Here is a 24196-nt window from a genome sequence, read left to right on the forward strand (position 1 = left end):
TAGAGCAGCCCTGAGGGCTGCTGGTTGCCCATTTTTATGGTTATTTCTTGATGATATGCTAAACAAGGGGTGGATTATTCGTGCCTCCCCTTTTAGATCATATAGAGTAACTTCCTGATATTGCCATGACATTTGTAAACTGTCATGGTGCTGGCAGGAGCATAGTAGTGAGGACGACCAGAGGTCACTCTTGTGGCCATCTTGGTTTTGGTAGGATTTAGCCAGCTTCTTTACTGCAACCTGTTTTATCAGCAAGGTCTTTATGAGCTGTATCTTGTGCCAACTTCTTATCTCATCCTGTGACTTAGAATGCCTTAACTGGGAATGCAGCCCAGTAGGTTTCAGCCTCATTTTACCCAGCTCCTATTCTAGATGGAGTTGTTCTGGTTCACATGCCTCTGACATTTCCCCCCTCCCTTTTATAAGAGAACCTTTAATCCTAAGGGTTCCAGAGGGATGAAGATTCATCTTCTGTAACTCCTTCAGGCTGAATAGGGGTGATGATATTCCTGCCTAACTATTAGGGTCTCTTACATTTGGAGTAGAGAGGAGCATAGTCAGAAAGCATCAGTATGGTAAGGTCCGTTCATAATTCTTGAGTTTTGACAAAGGGTGATATCTGGAAGATTAATAAGAGTTTAAGAAAACAATCAGTAAGCTTGTCCTGTATTCCTACACAAAAAGTATAACAGCAATATGTTCCACAACAGTAAAGCAAAATAAGTAAAGTTATTCCAAGTAAACTAAATTAGAAGACTTTCCATGAACTGGGCAACTGTTGGAATTAAGCTGATATGGGATTGTTAGCTGATTGTAATGTGCCTAGAATTAGAATACAGATCCAGATTTTTACATTATCCATCCCTCTTGCTTCTTCTTAGCAGCAGTTAGAGATCATTGTAGGTTCACAGGAATAAGCAGGCGTAGATTAAATTGCAGAAATAAACTCAAAAACAACAGATGAGACTAGAATTCAATAACAGGTGTACCATAGTTCTTGAAACATTTTTCTCCAGTTTTCCATTTTTACTAAAGACAAATTATAAGACTGATTTGTTTTATTATACTTGTCTTGATTATTTGTATAAAGTGTGGCAATAATAATTATTTTTCACATAGGCTTTTTAATTGGCTTTAATGGAACTCTGTTTTGTAAGGGATCTCAGATAAGGCTTTTTTAAAGCTGAGCCCCATCATGGGTTTGTACCCTCAAATACCTATGAGTTGGGTAAATTACTTTCTTTTTGAGGTCCCAGGATAACTTGGAGCTCTTGGACCTATGAGAAAGTGACATCCTTCACTTACCACAAGTCAGAAACCTTGAACAGGGACTGTTGTAGACAAGGTATGAGGCCAGTTCCCACAGGCTTTTGTTGGCTCTATAAGTCAAGTTTAATTCCTTAAAGGAAAACATACCATTCCAGTCAAAGCCTTGGTAAAATAACCAAGTTCTCCAATTGTTTTCTGTTACAAAAGAAAACGGCTTTTTTTTTTTTTTTTTTTGAGACTCAGTCTCACTCTGTCACCAGGCTGGAGTGCCGTGACATGATCTCAGCTCACTGCAACCTCTGCCTCCCAGGTTCAAGTGATTCGCCTGCCACAGCCTCCTGAGTAGCTGGGACTACAGGCGGTGCCACCACGCCCAGCTACTTTTTTGTATTTTAGTAGAGATGGGGTTTCACCATGTTGGCCAGGATGGTCTGGATCTCCTGACCTTGTGATCCACCCACCTCAGCCTGCCAAAGTGCTGGGATTACAGATGTGAGTCACCGTGCCCAGCCAAGAAAACAGATTCTTATTGCACCTATGCAAATAACTGTATTGCTGTAAGTTAAGAATACTCACCACTAGTTGCCAAATTCTGGAGAAATCAGGTAGAGAGAAACAAATATGCTCTGAATTTTGTGCATAGGAGTATATACTCAACTGTTAAGTGCTATAAATAGCTCAAAAGGAAAGTTTCCTTGACTCTGAAAAACAAGGGATCAGCAGTGTTTTATGCAAAGTTTAAAATATTACATCAGTTTTTTATTGGTTCAGTGAATTTAGGTAACTCCTGTTTTGCTTGATATTCATGAATATTTCAGCTCTCCATGAGAGTACTGAAAGTTTTTTCTCTGTTCTGTCATTATACTCTCCAAAGTTACCAGAAAACCTGCATTTAAGAACATGTGTTAGAGTTCTATAATTGATTATAAAACACCTTCTAAAGAGGATTAAAACAGGACAGTCATCTCTGGATGATAAAAAGCTTTAGGACAGCTGCTATTAAAGCCACAATTGATAAGGAAATTTGGTTACTTCTGTGATACACAGAATTTTACATAACAATTATAATTATTAACACACTAAATAATACTAGAATTATAGGAGTTTCCCATAACTTTAGAATGTACCAATAGCACATTTATGCAAACATAGTCCAAAGAAAGCAAAACACCATTTCACATTTGATAATGCTTCCTGTATGATTTTTATACCAAATAAACCAAATGTCACTGTTGTATTAGTGCATTATTGATATAAAACCCAGTTTTTTTTTGTTTTTTTTTTTTTGAGACGGAGTCTTGATCTGTCTCACCCAGTCTGGAGTGCAGTGACGCTATTCTTGGCTCACTGCAACCTCTGCCTGCCGAGTTCAGACAATTCTCCTGCCTCAACCTCCTGAGTAGCTGGGACTAGAGGCACCAGCCACTACACCTGGCTAATTTTTTGTATTTTTAGTAGAGATAGGGTTTTGCTAATTCTTAGTAAAACCTTGTAAATAAATAAATCTTTCCAGTCTTAATCAGTTTGACCATAAGGTAAGATTCTCATAAACCTTTTATAACCCTTTACAAGTCTTGTTAAAGAGCAGATCATAAGCAGGTTTTTGCTTTAAGAAAAACCTGTTGTTCTTTTATTCCAATTTTTAATTTATAGAAAAACTGAATAATACCCCTTTAATTTAGCCAATGTTCACACACAGAATCTCTTTTACAATTAATTTTTTCAAACCTTCCACAACTGTTCAAACCTTTAGCTTTATTCTAACTTAAAACACTTCTTTAGGCAAAAAACCTATATTCCCATGCCTTCTTATAATCTTTTACCAAAAATATATTCTACTTTCCTTATACACCTTACAGGTAAAACTGTTTCTTCAATAGTCTCACATGTTACAGTGTTAACTTTTAGCGACATTTACTTTTGGTGAAAACCCTGGCTAGTAAGCAATTTTAATTGTGTACTAGATGTGGAGCCTAGCCTAGGACATGCCAGACAGAAGTACAGATAAGGGCTGACCCTCCTGCATAGCTAGGGGGCGTGATTAACTCCACATGTCCCCAGGCCTTACCTTACTTAAGCAGGCAAGTTATACAGTAAGAGTCATAGTGGCATTTTATGACGCATTTAGGAGGCCTAACAGCCTTTGAATTGTATAACATTTCTTGCATAAATTCTCTTTCAAAAATCCTTTCACAATTTACACAGACCATCTGAGACATTCTCGGACTTTCTGACTGCCCTAAACCTCCCTCCTTTTAAACAACCAGTCATTTTACTTTAGGAGGAGAATTTACCATACCAAGATCTTTTCTTATATAAAATCTTTCTTTATAATCATCTTTGTATAGCTAGGGGACACGGCCAATTCCACATGTCCCCAGGCCTTATCTAGAATCTAATGGCTTTAAGGCAGGTAAATTGAACAATTTTTAAAAGTTTAGCAGTTTATGACCTTAAAGCATTTAGCGAACTTAATATCTGACCTGCATAATTTAGACTAAATGTTTTTATCAATAATTTTTAAAGCTGTTTGTATTTCCCAAAGATTACTAAAGTTACATGAACTAAAAGGCATTACAGTTTGTATTTTGCTTTCAAAATATTTGATTTAAGCACTTATTTTTGTTTCAGCCAATTAATTAGACTTCTTTTATATCAACATTACACATCATATGTATATAGCTACACAGAAAGACAGACGATGGTTACTATAGTAGTTGTAAGATTTTTCATTTGCCACTTTTTAAGTTTCTTAATTGGATTACTGGCTTTAAGGTGGAGCCATTGGAAGAACAGGGCCAGGAAGGGGGGTCTCTGGTGCCTCCTGTTTTTCCCAAGGAATTCAGGCTGTTAGAGCTTGAATATCTGCTTTTAATTAAACTGATTTTAACCATAGCACTGTTTAATAAAGTCCTTTTAGAATTTCTTACGCCAAACAGCCAGTATTTCTGGCTTTTGAACTATACCTAAGGTAACCTCCAAGGTGCTTAGAGGAAGGCAAGTTTAAGACAGTTCATGGAAGAGAAGAGAATAGACAAGGTCACACAGATATTAAACCAGAAACGACTTCCTAGGGAAGGAATCGAACCTGAGCTGCCACTGTGAAAGTGCAAAACCCTGGCTTCTGAGCTACAGCAGGAGACGGTCTCTCTTTCCTTTCCCAGAAGGAATCTAGAGTAATTTTGAGCTTGCAAAGGCTTTTAACTAATATGATTTTTAGATCTAACTATGACATGAACCCTAAAATTCCTGTTCCCTGCAAGGCAGAGACCAAAAGTACTGGCACATGGTTACAAGGTCAAGCTCCCAAGGACATAAAACAAGGTGGAGACTTCATCTACTGTTTTGTTTGTTTCAGGGACCTGCAGCCAAGTTTGTTACTGACCACTTGCTGGCTCATCTTGAAAAGTGGACCTACAGGTGTTCTAAGCCCGTGTTTTGTCCTAAAGCATCCCTTGACACAGAAAAACAAATTCATAGCACAAAATACACCAGCTTAAGACTAGCCTTAGAATTTTTTTTTGCATTAATCAAAACATTACAGAGGAGATAAACACTGATTTTTTTCCCCCTATTCATTGAACTGTTTGCACAGAGAGTGAGAAACCAGAAATCTGACTGGTAAGAAATTCTTACCCTTTTGCCAGCATGCCAGGCTTCTGGGTTCCCTTTCCCTGAGTGGCACTAGTGATCTGGCTTGCAGCACCATTGCCCTGGGGGCCAAGCCTCACCATAAAGGAAAATTACTTTTTTTTGTTCTGGCCGGAGCAAAATACGTGATAAAACATAGACTTTTTTTTTTTTTTTTTCCTTTTTGTGGAGAACGGGGTCTCGCTGTATTACCCAGGCAGGTCTCGAACTCCTGGGCTCAAGCTATCCTCCCGCCTCTGCCTCCCTGAGAGCTGGGATTACAGGCGTGAGCCACCGCGCCCGGCAGCTTCCTCAGCGGGTCTCGAACTCCTGGGCTCAAGCTATCCTCCCGCCTCTGCCTCCCTGAGAGCTGGGATTACAGGCGTGAGCCACCGCACCCGGCAACATAGACGTTTAGCCACTCTGCTTAGCACCCAGTGTCAAACTGGAGAGCTTTAAATTTGCCCCCATGGGGCCCATCATCTTTAATCCAGCCTCAGACTTACATGGCCTCTGGGCAAGATGGTTGCCCTGAGTAACAGAAAAGATAGGAAAGGAAAAGGAGATAGAGAGAAGCATTTCCTGTAGCAGGGTGGGGAAAGCGAAATGATCAGGGAGGTCAGAGAAAGACTCACCCATTGCAGTGACATAGAAAAAGTTCAGGTGGCTGCTTCTCAGTAGCAAAGGGATCTTTTCCAGCCATTCCATCGGCTCTTAAGTTTCCCCTTTTAGGGAAGAAAAAGTTCCCCATGTCCCATAGTCCTGTACATGCCTAACTCTGTCACCTACAGCCATTAGCAAAGAGTTCAAGGCAGATTAATCCAAAGAGAATAGCAGTTAACATCCCATAGTGCCAAACCTGTTCTTTCCCAAGAAGGCCTTTACCAAGACGGGCCTCTAACCCCCTAAATCGTAGAAGGGACATTAACCTAAGGTGGGTCAAGTGTCCTTGCCTTTTATTGAGATGGGCCTCTAACCTACTCTCTTAGGAGAGACTCTAACTCCCCTAAGTTGGGCCCCTAACCCAATCCCATTCTTTACTTCGGTGCTCCACCACTTACCCAAAGTCATCCAATCAGTGCTGCAGTCTGTTTCCTTTGGGTTGGGGGTTCTCCTCAGTATTGTCCCTTTTGTGGTTCGCAAGAAAGATGTTGCCGGACCCCACCACTTACCCAAAGTTAGCCTTTGGGTCGGGGGTTTCTGCAGTATAATTGCTTCCATGGTCTCCAGAAAGATGTTACAGGACCGCAGCACTTACCCGAAGGTACCGTTGGGTCAGGGTTTCTGCACCTGGGTTGCCACAAATACGTTACAGGAAAGGGGGCCCGATCCAGACTCCAAAAGAGAATTCTTGGATCTCACACAAGAAAGAATTCAGGGTGAGTCTGCTGTGCAAAGTGAAAGCAAGTTTATTAGAAAAGTAAAGGAATAAAAGAATGGCTACTCCATCGACAGAGCAGCCCTGAGGACTTCTGGTTGCCCATTTTTATGGTTATTTCTTGATGATAACTAAACAAGGGGTGGATTATTCGTGCCTCCCTTTTAGACCATGTAGGTTAACTTCCTGATGTTGTCATGACATTTGTAAACTGTCATGGCGCTGGCAGGAGTGTAGTAGTGAGGACAACCAGAGGTCACTCTTGTGGCCATCTTGGTTTTGGTAAGATTTATCCAGCTTCTTTGCTGTAATCTGTTTTATCAGCAACGTCTTTATGACCTGTATCTCATCCTGTGACTCATCTCAACGTCTTATCTCATCCTGTGACTTAGAATGCCCTAACTGTCTGGAAATGCAGCCCAGTAGTTTTCAGCCTCATTCTACCCAGCTCCTATTCAAGATGGAGTTGTTCTGGTTCACGTGCATCTGACATTTTTGTTATATTCTCTTTTTCTGAGATGGAATCTCTGTTGCCCAGCTTGATGTACAGTGGCGTGATCTTGGCTCACTGCAACCTCCACCTCCTAGGTTCAAGCTATTCTTCTGCCTCAGCCTCCTGAGTAGCTGGTACTACAGGCGCATGCCACCATGCCTGGCTAATTTTTGGATTGTTAGTAGAGACAGGATTTCACTGTATTGGCCAGACTGGTCTCGAACTCCTGACCTCATGATCCACCTGCCTTGGCCTCCCAAAGTGCTAGAATTACAGGTGTGAGCCACTGCACCCAACCTGTTAAATCCCTTTTAAAAAAATACTCTCTATCCAGTCATTTGTTTTATCAAAGAAACTTCTTTTCTGTGGCACTTTGTCCTCTTGAATCACAGACTTATTTTTCAGACTTGTTCCATGGGTATCATCTTGAGACTTCTCTTGACTGGTTACTGCTTCTTCTTCCTCTTTGGTTTCCTCCCTTGTTTTTCTGGAACACATCCTCAAATAACTGCCTTAGAAAGGGTATTATCAGTTTAATTTTCTCAGTTTTTGCATGCTTTAAAATGTATTCTACCTCTGTGATTGATTTATAGTTCATCTGGGTAGAGAAATCTAGGTTGAAAATCATTTTCCCTCCGAACTTGGAAGACGTTTGCTTTGTTGTCTTCTAGAATTCAGTGTTGCTAATGAATGATAATGGCCAGTGTCATTCTCAGTTCACACCCCTTCTCCAAACTGTTAGACATTTTTTGTGTTCTAAAACTTTTTAAAAGATGTATCTTCATGTGGGATTTTTTTTCATTCATTTTGCTTGATAGGAGTTCTGGAAACTTATGTTCTTCAGTTTTGGGGAATTCTTTTGCTCTTTGATAACTTCCTCCACTGTTTCCACTGTACGTATTTCTAAAACTTCTATTAATTTATTGTTTAATCTCCTGGTTTGATCCTTGTGTTCTTAATCTTTTCTGTTTCCATCTCTTTTTGTTTTGTTCCACATATTGGAAGAGTTCCTTGATTTTGCATTCCATCCCTTTTGTTGAATTTTTAATTTGGCAAACATACTTAAATTTTTTTAGAGCTTTTTCTTGTGTTACCTTTATTCTTTCTTCATAGCATTCTGTCCTTGTTTTCATGGACATACATCACCGTGAATCTCAACTCTATTAGGGAGGCCTTCCTTGAGTTCCCTATAAATTAGCCTTCTTCCTCACCAGTGTCCCTGCTGCCTTGACTCTCTGCTTTCCAGGGCCTTTGCACATTTTATGCATTCTTTCCTTTCTCCCTATTATCTAGTTTGAGGTGTTTTTGTGACAGCGTAATTATGCTTATCAAGTATGCAGCTTGATATTCAGATCTGTTGCTTCGAGGGGAGGTCCATACAAGAGAGTTAGTTTGAGAGTCATCAGTATACAGGTGGTTTTGAAGATCGTAAGATCAAGTAAAATGACCAGAAAGATATTTGTGGCAATTGAAGGCCCAGGACTTAGATATGAAGAATTCTAGCATGTAGAGAGGGGAGATGAGGAGGCAGCAAAAGAGTCAGAGGGTGACTGCAGAGGTAAGAGCAAAACTAGGGAAGTTTGGCACCGGAGGGGTGTTTCAAAAAAAAAGGAATTGTACCAACTCTGCTGAGAGGATTGCAAATGTCCATGGGACCACCTGGAGTTCACTGATGATGACTTGAGTGGACAGTGTTTTGGTCAAGTAATGGGAGTGGGTAGGGGAGTAAATGAAGAAATGGAAGACAAGCAGTGAATGTAATTCTTGAGGATTTTGCTGTGAGAGGAAAGAAATAGGATATTTATTAGCTGAAAGAAGATGTGGATTCTATTTTTTTTTTTACTTGAAGAGAATTAAGCATATTTGAGTGCCAGTCCAGAGGGTCCAATGGAAAGGAAATGATGTCCCACCAAGTCACAGGATGTATTGGGGACATTGAGGATACTGGCTAGAGTTAAATGGGTGTGTTGGAGAGAAAGGAAAACAAAAGGTGCATGAGGGTGGATACACCAATTGGGATGAGATTACAGGTAGCTTTGAAAGCCAAGAGAAGAAGTTTGACATTGATGCAGCAGGAGATAAGAAACATGTACAGATTCTGGAACAGAAACATCAATGGGATATTTAGGGGATATTAGTCCAGTGTGCCCTGAAGTGGGGAGATGCTGGAATCAGGAAGACCTGTGAGAAAGCAGTTTCAGAGAATTAGGTGGAATATTCTGAGGACCTGGACTCGATTCAGATCAAAAGGAAAGGAAAGGAAAAACATGGGAACATTTCCAAAAACTGTTAATGAGATTTAGTGGCTGACTAGTTGGTTGCAAAAGAAAAGGGAAGGAGATTTTAAATATGATTATCAGTTCCTTGCGTGGGGGTTGGCACCACTGTCAGATGTGAGTAAAAGGAATGACGGAAAGAGGAAACAAATAGTCCATGAAGTTAGCAGCCAGTGAAAAGTTGAGAAGGATCAGGATTAAGGGAAAAAATTGGATTTGACATTAAAGAAATTATTGGAACTCCTTGAGAAAACAATTTATGAAGAGTGATATTTTTAAAATTCTAATAGTTTAGGTTCTTTTTTTTTTTTTTTTGAGTTTAGGAGCAGAGGTTTAATAGGCAGAAGAGAAGACAAAGAGAAACAGCTCTCTGTACAGAGAAAGGGGTCTCAGAGCAGAAAAAGGATTCTAGTTTAGGTTCTTAAAAAACAAAGGAGCAAGTTATCTTATAATTTTGTGGTGTATGAAGATACTGAATTTTCATTTGTGTCTCCTACCTGCCACTCCATGAATACTTGTTGAATACATGAAAAAAAAAATCATTTATTTCAGATTGTTACCATTTCCTTCATCAGTTCAGCTTAGAGAGATGACCTACCAAAGAACAGCCCCACTAGCATATTCTTTGGGCAAGATGAAGGATGAAAAAAAAAGGACTAAAAATATTTTATTTTCAGCTACTGAGAATTACCATGGAAGCAGTGTTCAGTTATCTGATCCATGATTTAACTGATCTTACTATTGCTATTTTAAATGTACTCTTTGTTCTCTGAAAATATTTATTTTTCCCACCCCATCTCTCTATATATTGTTATGATAGAATTTATTCCTTCTGTTTTAATTTTTTTTACATTAAAAATTTTCTTTAAATAAATAAATCGATTGATCAAGACGGGGTCTCACTTTGTCATCCAGGCTGGAGTGCAGTGGCACAATCTTGGCTCACTGCAGCATCCACCTCCTGGGCTCAGGTGATCCTCCCACCTCAGCCTCCTGTGTAGCTGAGAATACAGGCATGGGCCCCCACACTCAGCTAATTTTAAAATTTTTTGTAGAGATGGGGTTTTGCCGTGTTTCCTAGACTGGTATTGAACCCTGGGCTTAGGCAATCCACCTGCCTTGGCCTCCCAAAGTGCTAGGATTACAGGCTTGAGCCACCATGCCCAGCCAGATTTATTTTGTATTGAGACAAACTTTATATATTTATCATGTACATGATATTTTTGAAATGTGTACATTGTTGAATGGCTAAATTGAACTATTTAACATTTGCTGACTTCACATACTATTTTTTATGAGAACACTTAAAGACTGTTCACTCAGAGATTTTCAAGAATATAATACATCGTTACTGAGTGTAGTCACCATGATGTACAGTAGATCTCTTGAGCTTATTCCTCCAGTCTAACTGAATTTTTGTCCTCTGACCAGCACCTTCCCTGCCCCTCCAGAAGCCCTTGGCAACTCTACTCAGCTTCTTTGAGTTCAACTTTCTTGGCTCCACATACGAGTGAGAGCATGCAGTCTTAACATGGTATCCTCCAGGTTCATACGTGTTACCACAGATGACAGAATTTCCTTCTTTTTAAAGGCCGAATAGTATTCCATTGTGTATATATTACATTTTCTTTATTCATTCATCCACTTGTGAACTCTTTGGTTGATTCTGTATCTTGGCTATTGTGAGTAATGGTGTGGTAAACATGGGAATTCAGATGTCTTTGTGACATGGTGATACATGCTGATTTCATTTCCTTAGGCTATATATGTGGTAATGGGATCGCAGGATCATATGGTAGCTTTTTTTCTGAAACGGAGTCTTGCTCTATTGCCCAGGCTGGAGTGCAGTGGCGTGATCTCGCCTCACTGCAACCTTCGCCTCCTGGGTTCAAGGAGTTCTCCTGCCTCAGTCTCCCAAGTAGCTGGGGTTACAGGCATGTGCCATGGCACCCAGCTAATTTTTGTACTGTTAGTGGAGACAGAGTTTTGCCATGTTGGCCAGGCTGGTCTCAAACTCCTGACCTCAGGTGATCTGCCTGCCTCGGCCTCCCAAAGTGTTGGAATTACAGGCATAAGCCACTGTACTGGCATTATTATTATTATTATTATTATTTTAAATAGGGATAGGGTCTTTCTCTGTCACCCAGCCTGGAGTGCAGTGGTGTAATCTCAGCTCACTGCAGCCTCAAACTCCTGGGCTCAAGTGATCCTCCTACCTCGTCCTTCCAAGTGGCTGGGACCACAGGTGCATGCCCCCATTCCCACGCTAATGTTTAAATATTTTTGTGTAGAGATAGGGCCTCACTATGTTGCCCAGGCTGTTCTTGAACCCTAGTCTCTAGTGATCCTACTGCCTTGACCTTATTTTTAATTTTTTGAGGAACCTCCATACTATTCTCCATAATGGTTGTACTGATTGATATTCTCACCAACAGTGTACAGGGGTTCCCTTTCCCTTTTCTCCACATCCTCACCAATACTTGTTATCTTTTGTCTGTTTTTTTCTTTTTTCTTTTTTTGAAACAGAGTCTCCCTCTTTTGCCTAGGCTAGAGTGCAGTGGTGTGATCTTGGCTCACTGCAGCCACCGCCTCCCAGCTTTAAGTGATTCTCCTGCCTCAGCCTCCTGAGTAGCTGGGACTAGAGGTGCACACCACAACTACCCGGCTAATTTTTGCATTTTTAGTAGAGACGGGCTTTCACCATGTTGGCCAGGATGGTCTTGATCTCCTGACCTCATGATCCACCCACCTTGGCCTCCCAAATATAGTACCCATTCTAACAGGTGTGAAGTGATATCTCATTGTGGTTTTAATTTGCATTTCCCTGATGATTAGTACATTTTTTTCATGTACAGTTTAGCTAACTCCTGTTTTCTAATTTATTGCACAAATGTAATCATACAAGAGAAACAGGAACATTACTCACAGACCAACCAGCTTTATCCTCAACTGTTCTCAATAGTATGTGTTCCATTATAGTTTATGAATGCTTATTTTATATGAATGGTTAGTTTGATGTACTTGTGATTGACCGCTGTATAATTTTTCATTGGCATTTAGAAAATGTCACATTTCAAACATGTTTCTTCTTTACGAGATGGAGCTTACTTTTATGCTAACTTCTTGGAGTCAACCAGCCTCACGGGGATGTTTCACATAAGTGATGGCGGGGTGGGAGGAACACGAAAGATCCAGTGGTGCTGGCTGAGCCAATCCCTGTTCCACTGGCCCTTCTCTCCACTGCCCCTGATGTGGTGCTGTGTAAGGAAGCATGGCCAGTCTCAGGGCTTCAGAGTGCTTTGGTTAACAATGAGGTCTGACTCCCACTGCTTGGAGGAGGTGTTGTAAGCTGTAGGGCTGTTGCTCTTTACTCTTCTCTGGCATTACCCACGAGGAGGTGTGTTTGGGCTGGAGGCCTGGGCCCACATGGGGGGTGTGCAGCCAAGACCATCATCATTGGTCTGATGATGAATTTGAAGCAGCTCTGAACCTAAGCTGTGCTCCGTAACAGTTTCTGAAATGAGGTGTACAGAGATGGGAAGAATCTTTTGGAAGAGAGACAGACATAGTGAAAAAAAAAAAAAAAAGAAAAAGGGAAAAGAATAGATGTTACAAAAATACAGCTGGATTGTACATTTCGTAATACACATCCATTCATAAATATACTTTAGTTTCACGGTTTTTAAAAATTCCTAGTAGTATAGATAAGGCAGAAGTAACACTTATGGGGAGAACAGACTACAATTTGCAGCAAAAGGAAGGCGTTAAACTGTAGCTGGAAATAACGGAGTTGATCTGTTCTATATTAGTTCTTCCGTCTTCAAAACCAACAAATGATTACAGGTTTTAAAAAAAGAAAGTGACTGGGCACGGTGGCTCACGCCTGTCATCCTAGCGCTTGGGAGGCCGAGGCGGGCAGATCACCTGAGGTCAGGAGTTCGAGACCAGCCTGGCCAACACGGTGAAACCCCATCTCTACTAAAAAAAAAAAAAATACAGTAAATTAGCCGGGCATGTTGGCTCGTGCCTGTAGTTCAGCTCTTCAGGAGGCTGAGGCAGGAGAATCACTTAAACCCGGGAGGCAGAGGTTGCAGTGAGCTGAGATCGCACCATTGCATTCCAGCCTGAGCAACAAGAGCAAAACTCTGTCTCAAAAAAATAAAATAAGAATGAAAGAGAGAAAGAAAAAGGTAGCCTTAATTTAGTGATGTCATTAAGAATAACAAATGCCTGTTTGATGATCGGTCCTGGACTCTCAGGTTTGCCTGTTCTGACTCGAGTTACGGTGAAACTTTAGTTATCTTCCAGTTTTTAATACGACCATTGCTGCAGTGACTTCATTCTAGAGAACTGGCATTACTAAAACATTGTAGTGCTTAGTGGTTTTAATACTCATTTCACAAGAATAATGAAATAAATCTTTTGCTCACTGAGTGTGTAGTATGATGCAGGTGAGGTGTCTGACACCTGAAAGTCAGGCTGACCCATGAATGACACTGGCTTGAACTGTGTAGGTCCATTTCTACGGAGACTTAAAAAAATCAATATATTGGAAAATTATTTGGAGAGTTGCAACAGTTTGAAAAAAACTCGGATGAACCAAGTAGTCTAGAAATATGGAAAACATTGAGAAAAAGTTACATATGTCATGAATACATAAAATACATGTAGATACTAATCAGTTTGATCTTTTACTACCATAGAATATACACAAATCTATTATAAAAAGTTAAAATTTGTCTAAACTTATGTACACGCAGACTGGTGCTAGTCATAGTTGAGAGAAATGTAAAACAAATGTAAAGATGCAGTATTATAACTGCATACAATTAACTGTAGTACATACAGTACTCCTGTAATAATTCTGTGGCCACTTCCTGATATTGCTGCAGTGCGCTCAAGCATTGGGGGTAGCCGCTTGGAAGGCACTGTGATGCTAGTCATCTCTGTGGGAGTAGTTCCTCTCTCCATTACACTTCAGATCATGGTGAAAAGTGACCTCTTGAGGTTCTTGAGTGTGTTTTATTGTGTTTAGTGCAGTACCACAAACCTTGAATAACACTGTGGGACCCATATGAAGTGTCGCTAGTGATACTGGCAGTGCTCCCTAGAAGCCAATAAAAGCCCTGACAGAGTTGAATGCTTGCTAGATTGAGGAATGGTTGCCTGCCGCTTCAGACAGATGATTCATTTTGCAAACAGATGATGTAAACTTATGGTATTGATAAATACAGTATGGTACTGCAAATGTATTTTCTCTTCCTTATGGTTTCCTGAATAACATTTTATTTTTTTTCTGTCTCACTGTATCTGAAGAATACAGTATATAATACATATAACATACAAAATACGTGTTAACTGTTTATGTTATCAATCAGGCTTCCGGTCAGCAATAGGCTATTAGTAGTTAAGTTTCTGGGGAGCCAAAAGTTATACACAGAGTTTTGACTGCATGAGAGGTTGGTCCCCCAACCCCTAAGTTGTTCAGGAGTCAACTGTATTAAAAGTCTATGATATACTCTTGGCTTTCCAGAAACTTAATTTGAAGAAGTTACTTTAAAAACCATAGTTTTCTATGTATTAATTTGACACTTCAGCCTTTATTAGGTCAAAGTTTCAAAAGAGCTCAGTTGTTAGATGTTTAGTAATGAATGCCATCAGCCTTTATGTCGTCAGGATCCAGGATGTTTAGATGTGTGTTTGCTCAGGGCTCAGAAACAGTCTTGGTGGTAGGTTTACAGCTGCCCATCTTGTTAGGTGCGGAACCTGTGCTGGGGCTGCTGCCAGTCTATGGGAACATTCCCTCCTATGCCCTTCCTATGCTGCAGAGGCCTACAGGTTGATGACCACTTCTAGGACCCTTTGTTAGACCTCTCACTCAAAGCATGTGGAGTTGTGTAAGTGACAGCAGCCAGCCTCGACTCATCAGATAGTCTTTGAGTTTGTAAAAGAAAAAAAAATGTTCAGGATTTTAATTTGCACTGTAACATCTGAGGTGGATTTCAATTCTAGAGCACAATGGAGATTGATGTCTGGGTTTCACCCCAGGGTTGTTTTTACATTGTCTATGATATAGTACAGATGAAAAAAAAGATAATTATTTACACCTTACATTTCCTGTTACAAGTATTCTGTTATGTCTATATCATGTCAAGTACCGTAGGTATGTTCTTATTTCATTTATTCTTGTTTCTTCATGTACACAAATGAGTGCATCATTTCCACTTATGTCAAAAGTAATATGTCATTGTATCAGATCCATCTCTCAGTATTATCTGTATCTTCTGATTTCTTAATCAAATTTATGCTGTCAAAATATGTTAATGATGTTTTTTAAAGTGTTTATTGAGAAATTCACAAAGAACTTGTATTTTGTCAAAAGGCCATTGTTTAGTTGCCAACATTATCAGTGCAGATGCACTAAATTGCAAGTTACAGAAAACCCAACTCAAAGTGACTTATAGGAAGGGTATTTACTGGCTTGCCTAACTGAAAGGCCAGCTATAGGCCAAACTTCAGGGTTGATTTGATTTAGCAGCTCAACAATGCTATTGAGAATTTAGTTTCCTTCTTCCTTCTCTGCCATCTGCATTCCCACCTTCCTCTTGAGAGGGCAGGGTGGTTACCAGCCATTCCCACACCTACACATTTTCTCGCTCTTGTCCTACGGTGTTTAATAGCTTGCCCAGAAAACCTTCCCTTTGTCGCATTGATCTTAATTGAGTTGTGTGCCCATGCATGAACCAGCAACTGGCTGGGGATGGGGTCATCCTAAGTAGCTCAGGCTTGGAGTCAGCCTCACCCAAAGTATAGGGCTGTGGGGAGGAAGCACAGAAACCCCAGTCAGAACTGGATAATTAGCTAGAGGAGGAGGAAATGGATGAAGAGCAACAGCTACTGTCCACTGTGCCATGTGATTTACAGTCATTTGGGTTTTGTTTTATTATAAGAGTGCTTGCTGGGCTGGGCGTGGTGGCTCACGCCTGTAATCCCAGCACTTTGGGAGGCCGAGGCGGGCGGATCACGAGGTCAGAAGATCGAGACCATCCTGGCTAACACGATGAAACCCCGTCTCTACTAAAAATACAAAAAATTAACCAGGCGGGGGTGGTAAGCACCTGTAGTCCCAGCTACTTGGGAGGCTGAGGCAGGAGAATGGCATGAACCCGGGAGGCGGAGCTTGCAGTGAGCCAAGATTGCGCCACTGCACTCCAGCCTGGGCAAGAGTGAGACTCTGTCAAAAAAAAAAAAAAGTGCTTGCCTTATTTTTTCATTTTTTTTTCTTTTTCTTCTGTCTTTAAGGGGCCTTTACAACAACCAAACGGACAGGCATTCCAGCGCCACGGGAATTTTCAGTAACTGTCTCAAGAGAGAGGTCTGTGCCACGTGGTCCCTCGAACCCCAGGAAATCAGTGTCCAGTCCAACTTCTTCCAACACTCCCACTCCTACCAAACACCTGAGAACCCCTTCCACCAAGCCCAAGCAAGAGAATGAAGGTGGAGAAAAGGCTGCACTTGAGTCCCAAGTTCGGGAACTTTTGGCAGAAGCCAAAGCAAAAGATAGTGAAATTAACAGGCTTCGAAGTGAACTAAAGAAATGCAAAGAGAAAAGGACTCTGAGTGCTGAGGGGACTGATGCTTTGGGCCCAAATGTTGATGGAACATCAGTCTCCCCAGGTGACACAGAACCTGTGATAAGAGCACTTGAGGAGAAGAACAAGAACTTTCAGAAAGAGCTTTCCAATCTAGAGGAAGAAAACCGGGCCCTGAAGGAGAAACTGATCTATCTTGAGCACTCCCCAGATTCAGAAGGGGCAGCAAGTCACACTGGCGACAGCAGCTGCCCGACATCCATAACTCAAGAGTCAAGCTTCGGAAGCCCAGCTGGAAATCAGTTGTCCAGTGACATTGATGAGTATAAAAAAAACATACATGGAAATGCATTACGGACATCAGGCTCCTCAAGTAGCGATGTTACCAAAGCTTCTTTGTCGCCAGATGCTTCCGACTTTGAGCACATTACAGCAGAGACACCCTCAAGGCCCCTGTCCTCCACCAGTAACCACTTTAAGAGTTCAAAGTGTTCTCCCGCTGGGAGTTCCCCAAACAACGTAAGTGAATTGTCCCTGGCTTCCCTCACAGAGAAGATACAAAAGATGGAAGAAAACCACCATAGCACTGCAGAAGAACTACAGGCTACTCTACAAGAATTATCAGACCAGCAACAAATGGTGCAGGAATTGACAGCTGAAAATGAGAAGCTGGTGGATGAAAAGACGATTTTAGAGACATCCTTTCATCAGCATCGAGAGAGGGCAGAGCAGCTAAGTCAAGAAAATGAGAAGCTGATGAATCTTTTACAAGAGCGAGTAAAGAATGAAGAGCCCACCACTCAGGAAGGAAAAATCCTTGAACTGGAGCAGAAGTGCACAGGTATTCTTGAACAGGGCCGCTATGAAAGAGAGAAGCTGCTCAACATTCAGCAGCAGTTGACCTGTAGCTTGCGGAAGGTTGAGGAAGAAAACCAAGGAGCTTTAGAAATGATTAAACGTCTGAAGGAAGAAAATGAAAAACTGAATGAATTTCTAGAACTGGAACGGCATAATAATAACATGATGGCCAAAACTTTGGAAGAGTGTAGAGTTACCTTGGAAGGGCTAAAAACTGAGAATGGATCTTTGAAGTCTCATTTGCAGGGTGAGAAGCAGAAAGCCATAGAGGCCAGTGCCGTGGGGCAGACGGCAGAGAGCTGCGAAGTTCAAGAAATGTTGAAAGTAGCCCGAGCGGAGAAAGATCTACTGGAACTGTCTTGCAGTGAGCTCAGACAAGAATTACTAAAGGCAAACGGTGAAATTAAACATGTTTCCAGTCTGCTGGCAAAGGTGAGAAGAGACAGCTCTTTACTGGTATTTGTTCATCCTTGTTCACATTTCTGCCCTTAACCTCTAAATTCGCAGAGCATAGAGAAGCGTTTGCTTAGTCTGTTTCATTCATGAAGCCAGCATTCCGGCTTGAAGGCCTGTTAGATCGACGACAGGTTGGGATTGGGGATACAAAAAGGAAACACCCAAATTTCTGATTATGGGTGGTTCAAAGTGTACTGGGGATGTAAAATCAAATCAGAGTATGATGCAGTGATAAAGAATATCATAGACCCTATGCCCAGGCTCTAGTCTAGTGCAAAGGTGAGGGGGGGCCCTGGTATAACATGGGGGTCGAGGGTAGCACAGAAGGACTTCCTGGAAGAAATAGCAACTGAGCTGAGTTCTGAAGATTGAGTGGGAGTTTGCCAAGTCTGTCAGCCTGCTTTTAGCTGCCAGTAACAGACAATGAAATCACTCCCAATTTTCCACCACAATATTACCACTGTTTTGGTGTTTTCTTCCAGATATATGTGTGTGTACGTGTATCATACAAGTTAAACAAATTTATAATCATCCTGTACATGTTATTAACTTTCTTTTTGCATTTAACATTTTAGAAATATTAAAATTTTTCTCAGTATATTCCTATCATTAAATATTCATTTAAACATTCTTTTAAAGGTCAGATACTATTTTAATATAAATATTTCATATTTATTAGGTCCCTGTTGTTGAACATATATGTATTGTCAAATATTTGTGGTCTTTTCAGTCTTTCAATATTATAAATAGTTTTTTTTGGTCTATCTTACTGTTTATTTAGGACAAATTCCTAGACGATGACTTACCAAGTCAGAGTATAAACATTTTAAAGACTTTCAACACATTCAGCCAGATTGCCCTTCGGAAATATTATGCCAGTTTATTCATCCTAGCGGTCATGAGATCATGTGCTTCCCTGAGCCTTTGCCAACACTTGGTATTACGTTGTTATATCATTTAAATCTGTTAATCATTTGATTTTTTTAACCTTTTTTGCTTGGGAAGATCTTCCATAGCCCAAGAGCAAATAAATAATAACTTCTCTTGTTTTTTAAAAAATAATACTTTAATCAGCCTGTAATTTTGTTTTTTGATGCGAGAATTGTGGTGATTATATGATATTCTGCCCACCTCCCAGAGCAGTGCTGGAGAGGTGCAGAGAGATGGCCTCCTATTTCTTGTTTCCTCCAAGTTCTGGGTCTGATTTAGGGATCTGCTGGCAAGAGGGATTCAAAACAGCTTCCTACCTTAGTTCAGGGGTTGTCATTGTTTCAAGGAGCAAATTATGCCATGAGCTCTCAGGGAGATTTTCCTCCACTGCTTCATCTGTCTTAAGATGAGTCCGTTGCAACCTGATTCTGTGTTTGGCCATCTGATGGGCTTACTGGTGGGCCATGTTAAGGAGTTTCTCTCTTTGTATTCTAAATTTGTAGGTATTTTATTGAAAGTATGGAAGTAATTCCATTAGAGGTTACTAGACAGGCTTTGCATTAGGTTGTAATGTCTTGTGGAATAAGATTATTCTTTTTTTAATTTAAGATTACTCACTACTCTCTGGGAAAATGTTTCATCTCCCATGTGCACCTTCTTGAAGTTCTTTCTCAGTCCCTCTGTATTTTTAGTAGTTTGGCATTACATGAAGTGTATATATCAATGAGAAATAATCTGACATCTTAAAAATAGCTTATTTTTTTCTGATCATAAAATATTTTCATTACAGAGGATTTAAAAAATAAAAGTATAAAAAAGAAAAATATTACCTTTAATCTCACCACTTGGAGAAAAACTGCTAATATTTTGCTATATGTCCTTTCAGGCCTTTTCTCAGTTTATACATGTTTGAGCTTGCATAAAAACTTACATTGATATGATTATGATATTTTGTCTTCCTATCCAGAAGAGTATGTCTGTCCACATTCCATTACAAAGAACCAGTTGGATTACTTTATCTATTCCACTGTTAATCTGTTTCTGATTAACTTGTTTCTACTTTTATCTTTATTAATTTTTTTTGTCCTATTTTGTGTACATTTTGGTTTCTTACTAGTTTCTTGAGTAAAATTCTTTGTTCATTTACCTTTTTTATCCTTAGTTGTTAATGAAAGCATTTAAAGTTATTATAGCTTTGGTAAATAGAGGCAATAAAATCTAGAATCTTCTGGAATAAACTAAATCTAATTTAAAGGAAAGTGCATTTTTGGTAGAGTGCAAGGCACAACATATATATTTAAAATCAAACTGTTATTATTCATATATCCTACATCTTATTGCATGCTAACTAGAATTATCAAATACTGATAGTAAGAGGGGAAAGGTCCTAGCTAGTATTTTTGGGTGAGAGTTTGAGGTAAAGATGGGGGCATGGGCCGGGCGTGGTGGCTCACGCCTGTAATCCCAGCACTTTGGGAGGCCGAGGCGGGCGGATCACAAGGTCAGGAGATCGAGACCACGGTAAAACCCCGTCTCTACTAAAAATACAAAAAAAAGCCAGGCGCCGCAGCGGGCGCTTGTAGTCCCAGCTACTCGGGAGGCTGAGGCAGGAGAATGGTGGGAACCCGGGAGGCAGAGCTTGCAGTGAGCCGAGATAGCGCCACTGCACTCCAGCCTGGTGGCAGAACGAGACTCCGTCTCAAAAAAAAAAAAAAAGATGGGGGCATGCTATCATATAGGGTTTCTTGTATATATCAAAACCCTAGGTCTGTGATTTTGTGCTGTCTTATGTGCACAGAGACTGATTTGTAATTGCAGTGGACTTGTAACATACTAATCTTCCTACCCTTTTACATTACTGTAGAAAAAGCAAAACATAGACCTCCTAAATGGACTAATACTTATTGTATCTCTACCACAGACTATCAACTAATCCGCCAACAACCATGAATTTTAAATGATAATACTTAAGAGACTCATGTCCAAAGGATAATAGGAGAAGTTTTAGCACAAAACTGTGATGAAGGATCTAACATGCTGGACTGGGTCATCTTGATTTACCCAGTGAGCAATGATATGACCTCGGGCAGGCCCCTTTACCTTGTGCAGTGTGGAATATAAGCGTGACGTTGGATGGATCCTGGTCTCGTATCTAATTCCAAGGGAAGCATTTAACGCTTCATCATGATGTATGTTTTTTGTAGGCATTTGGTACATACCTTTTATTATGTTGTGCAAATATTTTGCTAAGAGGTGTTTTGTTTGGTGGTTTATTTTTAGAGATAGGTTCTCATTTTGTCACTTAGGCTGCAGTGTGGTGGCGATTATAGCTCAAGGGATCCTCCCACCTCAGCCTTCTTGGTAGCTGGGACTACGGCCAGGCACCGCCATGCCTGACTACTTGGCTTGTTTTTAAAGGATGAGGATTGAATTTTTTCTACAGCTAATGATGTTATCTGATAGTTTTTATGTAATCAAGTTTTTTTCTCCTTTAACTTGTTAATGAGGCAAGTTATAACAGCAGATTTTCTAAGGTGCTCTAGTGTAAAATCATGCTTGCCTTCCTGGGGTAAATCCTAATTCTTCAGTTTTCAGTGGTTTCACTTGACTTTTTGCCGAGAACTTTCAAATATAGCTGCCTGCAGCAGGTATTGGAGTAACTGTCCTGGTAATCACCAGGCAACTACGTGTATCCCATGAACAGTGCATTCATCCACTCTAATGCTTGACAGAAGGTGAATATTGTGAAAAAGGATACAATAAGCTATTTACAAAGGGGGAAAGCAGTGCCAAACCATCCTATGATCTAATAGATTCTGTAAATCTCTGTAAGTTTCCAGTTAAGATTACTCAAGTGACCTAGATACTGTCAAAAGAACCTATAAAAAGCCTTGAAAAGTGCTTTTTTAAAAATAGGTAGGTTTCTTCCTCATACAATACATGGAAAATTGGTAGGATTTCTACAGTATTTTGTAGGCTTTTTTTCTCCCCATTTCTTTTTCTTCGTTGGTTTGCTGATCTCTTTATTTTTTTCAGCTTCTCTGATATACCCCATATGCATTTTGATGGCCGCTTAATCTGTAGTCACATGACATACTTCTGTACAACTTTGAGGATGGGTCTGATTTCCACAGAACCCAAAGCCACCACTCCTGGGAGCCACACCTGTCCCTGCCGTAGCTAGCAAGCAGCATGGAGTTGTATAGGATTGTTGTTTTTCCAAATAATAACACAACCCAGCTTTAATTTTCTTTTCTACCTTTTCACTTGTTTGGGATCTGGATTTCAAGTTAGAATATCTTTTCTAGGCTTAAAACCTAGAAGTTTTAAAAGTAAAACATCTATTTACTCCCCTGAGGTTGAAGCTTGTAGGTGGTATTCTTAGAATCTTAGTTCTTTCTGCAGAAACTTGGGGTCCACTTCCAGAGGAGTAAGGAGATTATAAATAACCACTTGGCATGAGTGGTCTGGGGGAGGCAGCAGAGGTGAAATGACTAGTGTGCTGCCTGCGTGGGTCCTGGAGCCAAATTGATTTAGAGTGGCCACTGGTCAGAGATGGCAGAACCAGAATTTGAGGGAAATATGTGGCAAACAGATGATCCTGTAGCTGTGACATTGGAATAGGACACCTTAAAGGAGTTAAGAGATCTGGAAACCTGGTTTAAACAGTCAGGTGGGCCGGAAGTCTATCCAGGTGATGTATTGGTATATGAGAAACTGCCCTCCTGTCAGCGGCATGAGCCAGGGGACGCTCCCTCTACCCCGGTCCCTAAGGGTGGGAGATGGGCTGTGGCTGCCCATGGTGCAGGCCCAGGCTGTGGCTGGTAGTGCTGTGATTCTGGGCCTCCTGCCAGGGATGCAGGACAGCTCAGCATTGCCAAGCATCTTGGTCCACCTGTTGGCGACTTGGGGCAGGCATGTCTCCTGGACACCTGGGTCTTACAGGGAGAGGGTTTCCCAGAGCCTCCCAGAGCTTTCCCTTTACATCTGATTGGTGAGAACTGGGTCACACAGCGCCCCCAGGCCGTCTCTCTTGAAATCACAGTTGCAGCCTGATTCTTGAACAAAATTGGGATTCTGTTAGGAAGAAACAAGGTGGGGGTGGCTTTTGGTGGGGAATGGGCACTTGCCCCACCAGGCCTCCACTCCCTCACCTTTCCCCACAAAGTACTCATAGTGATCTGATCATGTGGTGCCTTCCAGTGCTGCCTGGGGCACCACATGCTTTGCCCAGTGCCCGGGTCCCACCACACCTCAACTCGCGGTCGCACCCCACATCCCGCCATATTCCCACCTCTCCCTCCATGCCAGGCCTGGCCGGGCCAGTGCCTGTCTGGCAGTCATGTTTGCTCAGGGGGCTCTCGGCCTGAAGAGACCCCACCCCACTCACCATTAGCTGGTCCCTTCTGAAGCTTTCCGCCTCGGTTATGGGGTCTTCAGCGAGGCATTCAGCTCTGCAGGGCCCAGTCCCATGGAACTTCATACTCATCTCAGTAAATGATATTGTTGTCACTCAGCCAGGGTCACTTGTGGGAATGCCATGATCCACCCTGGCCCTCAGAGGATTCAGATGTGCGGGAACTATTTGGGGTGCTGCAGGGAAACTGAGGGAACCTTCTGCCTGAGTAGCCACTGGCTGCTGTTGGAGAGGTGGGAAGGTTACTGAGCTGAAGACATGGAGATTTCAGTCAGCTTCAGCTCACACATAAGGCATCCCACTGTCTGGCACCAAACATCAACTCTGGTGAGCAGAGGCTTTGGCTTCGTGCTGGGAAGGAGGACTGTCAGTAACTCCTGTCAACAGGGCCTGTTTTCCAGCTCCCCTGGGCAAGCCATGAGGACGTGGAAATCAAGGAAGCCTGTGGATGCTGCTGGTGAGAGCCCCGCAGATGCTGCACCAGGAAGCCTCTGCTCAAGGGGCTATGCAGAGGCAGCTGTGCCCCAGGAGCAGAATCTTCTGGAAATTAAACTACAAAGCCAGAATGCCTGTGCAGCCTTTATTATGTGGGTATGACAGGCATGTGGCCCAGAGCTCATGGCATGTGTGCCAGCTCCTCCCCTGACACCCCCCAGGTCTCTGTTCTTAAAGCCCCTTGAAAAGGGGCAGAAGTTTGGTGGAGATAGTTGGATGGTTTGAGGAAGGGTGGTCTTGCCAGTTGGGCAGATCCACAGTACCTATGGCTCCACAGGGGGCTGCTTCCCAACCCTGCCTGACCCTGCTTCACTCCAATGGACTTGTTTTCTCCTGGACATGTTAATGCCTTTTGTGAGGTGAGGCCTAAGCACTCTCTCTTCCTTTCATATGACCTCGGGA

General features: G+C 41.5%; 1 protein-coding gene across 1 annotated transcript in view; it reads left to right on the top strand.

Moving 5' to 3' along the window:
* The window catches only part of SPECC1 (sperm antigen with calponin homology and coiled-coil domains 1), a 185258-nt gene that overhangs the window by 117398 nt on the left and 43664 nt on the right, over positions 1-24196 (top strand). Inside the window, exon 4 of the mRNA XM_011961481.1 lies at positions 16349-17928. Within this exon, the coding sequence (XP_011816871.1) occupies positions 16349-17928 (1580 nt within the window). The remainder of the gene's footprint in view (positions 1-16348; positions 17929-24196) is intronic.

This window comes from Colobus angolensis, unplaced genomic scaffold, assembly GCF_000951035.1.
Source record: "Colobus angolensis palliatus isolate OR3802 unplaced genomic scaffold, Cang.pa_1.0 Scaffold555, whole genome shotgun sequence".
Lineage (NCBI taxonomy): Eukaryota > Metazoa > Chordata > Mammalia > Primates > Cercopithecidae > Colobus > Colobus angolensis.